Source organism: Ochotona princeps, chromosome 23, assembly GCF_030435755.1.
Source record: "Ochotona princeps isolate mOchPri1 chromosome 23, mOchPri1.hap1, whole genome shotgun sequence".
Lineage (NCBI taxonomy): Eukaryota > Metazoa > Chordata > Mammalia > Lagomorpha > Ochotonidae > Ochotona > Ochotona princeps.
The window spans coordinates 27,941,585-27,947,852 of record NC_080854.1 but is presented as its reverse complement, the minus strand read 5'-3'; the positions used below and the strand labels follow the sequence as shown (position 1 = coordinate 27,947,852).

Below are 6,268 nucleotides of genomic sequence, written 5' to 3'. Positions count from 1 at the left end.
TACTTCATATTAATTGCAGTGACTCTGGATTCTTGTTCTATTTAACGCAATGTATTTAGTTCTTGGAGAAAGTTTTTCTTAGTGAAGAAAGAAGCTGCAAAGCAAGTAGTTGCAAAAACTGGTTTATTTTTTTTAAAAATAAATACAAAAATATAAATATAAAACATTAGCAGATAGAATTTGATGAAATGAAATTACACAAATGTTTTGTATACCAGGTTGCATATCACACCTACTAACATCACGTGTACTTCTTGTTTAATTTAATGTACAGAACAGGATATACCTTAAAATTCGTCGTCGTCTTCTTTTTTTAAAAGCTTTATTTGCAAGGGTAGGGTGTGTATCTAACAGAAGCGGCTTGCTTGTGAGGTTGCTTAAGGGAAACCTATCCTGTTCATCTTTAATTTACTAAAATGGACAACACTGAATTTCCATAGCTTTGGCTCTTGGAAGTGATTAAATAAACTGTCATATATATTCCATGAGACATCCTACAAGAAAGAATTAATGGAATTAATGAACAAATTAAAAACTAGATGGGAAAAAATTGTGCTGAGTGACAGGAAAATTCTCCTGAATATCAAATATTGTGAAGCGGAGACTGCCCTAAAGTTACTTGCTCTGTTCGAACAGGACGTAGTTTGTAGGTTAAGAGTCTTTGTCGCTTTCCCCACCACCATACATTTCCGCAAGCTTATTAAACCGAGGACCCCACTCTCGGAGGTAATCATAGTTTTGGTCTCCTTCAGTAGTACCTGATTCTAACGAACTCAGGGATTCAGCAATGGAGTCGTTTCCTTCGTAAGCATAGGTTGCCAGGGAGTCGTACGGAGGTGCGGTGGGATCCAGGTCATGTTCTTTTAGCCTCTCGTTAATGAAATCCCGCACATCCGTGTTGTCTGGAGCTGTGGGAGTCCTCCGTGGTATAAAGAGCGTTTCTGGCATAATGTCTCGCCGGAGCTTCTTCTCCTCAATGGATGCAGGATTCCTCAGGGTGCCGATATCAAAGGCCTGCGTGTCCTCCTCTCCGCCACCCTCGTCGTTATAGCTCACAATGTTGTCTCTGATGTCCTCTTTAGACAGGATAAGAGGCTCCTTTTTCCGCTGCCTTTTCAGAGCTGCAAACAGCACCACTATAACTAGGTTAAAAAAAAAAAAAAGAGGCAAGAAGATACATTAGAGGGCGAGTCAAGACCATGTCAAAGTCATGGCCATGTCCACGTGTGTGTTCTGTTGTTGTTTGTTCTCCTGACAGCTTAGAATGAGATTGCTTTAATTCTCAGGGCAGTCAGAGTTAGGCCAGGGAAGGAGAGGATGCTGAAGGCCACATGCAAGAGTTGGAGGTGTTTAAGGACAGAAATATTAACTTCTGTTTAAACGATGTGAAATGTAAACAGGATCATGTTCTGGCTCTTTTTTCCCCCTAAATATTTAAAGGTGTTTACTGATGATAAAGAAAATTTACCACTCACATTAGGAGCCTATTACAGTTAAAAGACACAAGCTGAATTCAGTTTGAAATAAGCTAAGAAAGTCCAAACTGGGATCACCACTGTGGTGCAGTGGGTTCAGCGGCTGCCCTTGATGTCGGCATCTCGTTAGACCACCACATTGAGCCCTACCTTCTCCGCTTCCTATCCAGCCTCCTGCTAAGATGCCTGGGAAGGCAGTGGATGATCACACCGCCTTGATGGAGTTCCAGGCTCCTGGCCACAGGCCTCTTAGGCCAAGAACTGGTATATGGAAATCTTTCTCTTACTTTCTTCTTTCTCTCTCTCTTTCTCTCTCTCTCTCTCTTTCTCTCTCCACACCTGTGGCTTATCAATTAGTAAATGTATACGTCTTTAAAAAAAAAAAAAAGAGTGGTGCCCCCTTTTTTGCAACTTGACCACAATACTGAAAGCAACATTGTTCACAAGATATGGAGTGCTGATTTTGCTGATGGACTAATTCTCTTTTTAATTTCTAAAAAGCAATTCCTTAACATTTAAGAAAGACTATATTATTTAGACATGACATAAGTTAAGACATTTTTCAAGTCTTCCATGGCAATGTATGCTTTTTAGAACAAACCTGAAAAAATGTAGGATTATCTGGCAACGATGAATATATTCAAACTAATACATTGAATTAATTCCTCAAAGCGTATATGAAGTTTGAATCAATGAATATCAAACACTTATAAATCTAACATGTAGAAGTTTGTATTGCTCGGAAAGGACACATTCCCCTACCCCAGAAAAAATGGTCATGATAAGCAGAATAAGTGTAAATACACAAACATGACAGCATTAGAGTTTCCCACCCTAACACATGATCACCAAAAATGCCATTCTAACACTTTAAATTAATTCAGAAGTGAATGTGAATTTTTTTTTTTTATGAAAAAGACAGGCTAAGAATGTTTCTGAGTTGTTCTATGAGGAAGTATCTGTATTTAGCCACTTTAGATAACCGTTTAAAGTGTAAGAACTGTAAGGAAATTCATTTTTTTTTTACTTTTTTTTTAAAGATTTATTCATTTTTATTACAGCCAGATATACACAGGGGAGGAGAGACAGAGAGGAAGATCTTCCCTCCGATGATTCACTCCCCAAGTGAGCCGCAACGGGCCAATACGCGCCGATCCGAAGCCGAGAACCAGGAACCTCTTCCAGGTCTCCCACACGGGTGCAGGGTCCCAATGCATTGGGCCGTCCTCAACTGCTTTCCCAGGCCACAAGCAGGGAGCTGGATGGGAAGTGGAGGTGCCAGGATTAGAACCGGCGCCCATATGGGATCCCGGGGCTTTCAAGGCGAGGACTTTAGCTGCTATGCCACGCCGCCGGGCCCTGTAAGGAAATTCTTATGCTGTTTTATGAAGGGTGTCTTGAGTTATATTTTCTCCTTTTATTGACAACCTACACTCAATCTGTTTATGTTTAAGCTTGTGTGAGAGGGAAAACAAACACTTTTTAAAAATAAATAATAACAAAAAAAGGAAATCTTTAACCCCCTTATAATCTGAACTAAAAAAAAAAATGCAGAAAGAGAAAATCATTTGTTCCTGAAGCTTTAAAGAAAATACAGCATTTTATCTTCCTCAGGTCAATGCTGCAAAGAGTTTAAGCCTCAGATTGCTTATTATCTGCCAAATTATTTTACTCAGTGAGAAGGAAAAAAAAAGTGTCTAATAATGGAAATTTGCTAAGATTGGCTTCAAGTCCAAGTTCATTTCCTTACTTCTTGAAGTGTCGCGTATGGTATTTTTTGATTAAGGTCCGAGGGATACTCACAAAAACAGTTTCAAGCTAATGTAATTAGAGAGTAAATTTAATTTGATTTTTAATTCCAAAGCAGTTAAGAAGCAATTTTCTCTAGGTTATAGACTCAAGTGTCATTGTTTTGGGGCAAGCAAATCAAGTAAAAGGTTAATGTAATGATTTCAGTGAAGATACAACATACAAGGGGCTCAAAATGTCATAAGCAGAGAAAAGATGGAAATCAACTTCAGATTCCTCTGGAAACCTATATACATGGTGATTAACTGCAATGTGCCTTATTTTAATCACTTGGAAATAATGCGTCTTGAGAATTTGTGACTTTCAACTCCATTATGTAAAAAAAAAAAAATAGAAAAGAAGGAAAGAAAGTAAACCTACATAGTAAATCAAAAAAATAAAAAGCTTTGGAAATATTATGCCAATTATAGTGTTTGACTGTTAATAATATTTAATTAAAGCTTGCTATCCTTTTTCTTACTGGGAATTATATCTTCAATATATATTTCAAGAATAACTTTCCCTAGAAAGCCAAAATATAAATTCCCCACATAACTATTTGGAGTATTCAATTACTAGCCTGTTTATCATCTTTCCTCAAAATATTTTCTTACATTAAAAACAAGTTGAATGATAAACGTGAAATTTATCAGTTCTCATGCAGTCTAATAAATGACACCATGTTAATTACTCTGGTAATGTCAGGAAAATTCTTGTCTTGCATCATCTTCCAGAAGAAATTTTTTTTAACAACTTGTAGTTAAATTAGCATTTTAGAAGTATTTTAACAATAGTCTATCCTTAAACTCCTTGTAATTTGTCTTCATTTATTTTGTCTATTTGAAAGGCAGAGACAGGAATATTTTCCAAACGATGTTTCATTCCTGAAATGCCCATAAGAGCCTGTACTGTGCCAAACCCAGGTGACGTTAACTCTCCCTGGGTTTTGTGTAAAGGAGGGATGGACCTGAGTGCTTGAGCCTGCTGCTACCCAAGCTTCCCGTTAGCAGGAGGCTCGCACTGGAGGCAGAGAAGGGACTCTGATATGGGAAGTCAGTATCACAACTGGCACCTTGGTCACAGGAATGAAATTTCTCCAAGAGCAGACTTGCTGTCTGGAGTCACTCTAAAGCATTCCTTATAAAAGAGATCCTGTGTTCTTCCAAGTGTCTTACCCAGCAGAATAATGATGCAGAGCAGTATGGCGATGAGAGCCCCAGTGCTGAGGCCTGCAGGGAGAAGCAGGGCCTCCGCGCTGCAGGACTGCATGTTGCCTTGGCTGTCGCAGGCACACACCCGGATGGTCAGCGTGCCTGTGCTGCTCTGGATGGGGTAATCGTTGTCTGATATCACCACAGGCAAGAGATAGGTACTTATTTCATGTCGGTTGAATCCATTTTTCCTGGTTAAAATTCTGGCAGTATTATCTAAAATAAATGTAATATTTATAAAGTTTTGTTTAATAATCTTGTTTCATCCTATTACGCATGATTTAAAATAGACATAAAAATAGCTTATATGAGATTGTTAAAGATTTTCCTATAAATTACACAGTGCAACCAAAATGTAGATAAGATACATTAGCTTGAGTAATATAAGATTCTAGTTTTTTATTTACTGGATTTTCAGATACTGGTTTTATTTTATTTGCAATAACGATTTTCTGTAAACTGACTGTCCAATAAAAATAAAATAAATCTTTTTTAAAGGGATTTTCTGTCTTGCTGGTTTTTCAAGATTCCTTTTTTAAGATTTATTTTATTTTCATTGGAAAGGAAAATATTGGGAGGAGGAGAGACAGATACACAGCGAGGAAGAGAGACAGAGAGGAAGAGCTTCTGTCAGATGATTCACTGCCCAAGGTCCTGCAGTAGCTAGAGCTGAGCTGATCTGAAGCCAGAAGACAGGAGCCTCTTCTGGTGCAGGGTCCCAAGGCTTTAGGCCATCCTGGACTGCTTTCCTAGGTCACAAGCAGGGAGCTGCTTGGGAAATGGGGCCACCAGGATTAGAACCTGCGCCCCTATGAGATCCTGGTGCGTGCAAAGCAAGTACTTGAGCCATTAGGTTACTGCACCGTCCCTGATTCAGTTTTTTTCTTTAGTAGTTAAAACAACTTCTCACAAATTTCATTATTTTAAATTCTAGAAATTGAATACTGTCAAATAAGACCTTATGACAATGTAGCATCATGCATCAAATGGAAACAAATTTTGTAACTCACATTGATACATTGACACATCGCATGGTTTAATAGTAGCTACATTATGAGAAATATCCAAGAATATTCACTGAAATGGTAATAAACAAATCTCAAAGTTTACCTTCATTATCCTGCACCGTGAAGTTTGGATTGACAGCTGCTAAACTGAAGAAAAATTTCTGTCCACCTAATGGGTCATCTTTATCTACTGCACTTATAGTCTGTATTAGCTGCAAAGAAGAAAAGAATGTACTTAGCACATTTCCAGGTTTATAATGTATAAGATATTATTATGACTTTGGAGTTTTTAGAAAGGTGACATAATTTATACTATTTTGCAATTGCTATCTTTCATTTTGACTTTTTGTTGTCATTTTACTCTAGGCATAACTTGGTTTCTGGTATCTACCTTCTTTACATTTAAAATTTTCCTCTCAATCTATTCAAATCATTTCCAACTACACAAATGGCAATGCTAATTTGTGTAAATGTGCCATAAACAGTCAGAATAAAAAAATCAGTTGGAAAAAAGGAAATGAAACTAGTCCCCCAGCTCTCTACCTAATATATTTTGTTTCAACTAAAGAAAAATTCACTTTGATCCATTTCTACTAAAAAGATATTGCCACAATTAGGAAACATACAAAAATGAGTTATATCTATATTGATTTCAATAATATGAAGAGACAAAAATAAGGCTTAGTTTGTTTTCTGTTTTTTTTCTTTATCTCTTTATTAAAAAATAGAATCAACTGATTATAATCTATCAATACCTGGAGGGATGGGTCAGTGGCCAAAATCTTTG

The 6,268-nt window shown here is 37.3% G+C and overlaps 1 protein-coding gene across 1 annotated transcript in view; it reads right to left on the bottom strand.

Moving 5' to 3' along the window:
- Positions 1-219: 219 nt before the first annotated feature.
- LOC101535759 (cadherin-10) overlaps positions 220-6,268 on the bottom strand; it is a 65,926-nt gene continuing 59,877 nt past the window's right edge. The window contains exons 9-11 of the mRNA XM_058680054.1: positions 5,585-5,693; positions 4,439-4,690; positions 220-1,142 (exon numbers count right to left, since the gene is read on the bottom strand). Of these exons, the coding sequence (XP_058536037.1) occupies positions 652-1,142; positions 4,439-4,690; positions 5,585-5,693 (852 nt within the window). The 3' untranslated portion in view covers positions 220-651. The remainder of the gene's footprint in view (positions 1,143-4,438; positions 4,691-5,584; positions 5,694-6,268) is intronic.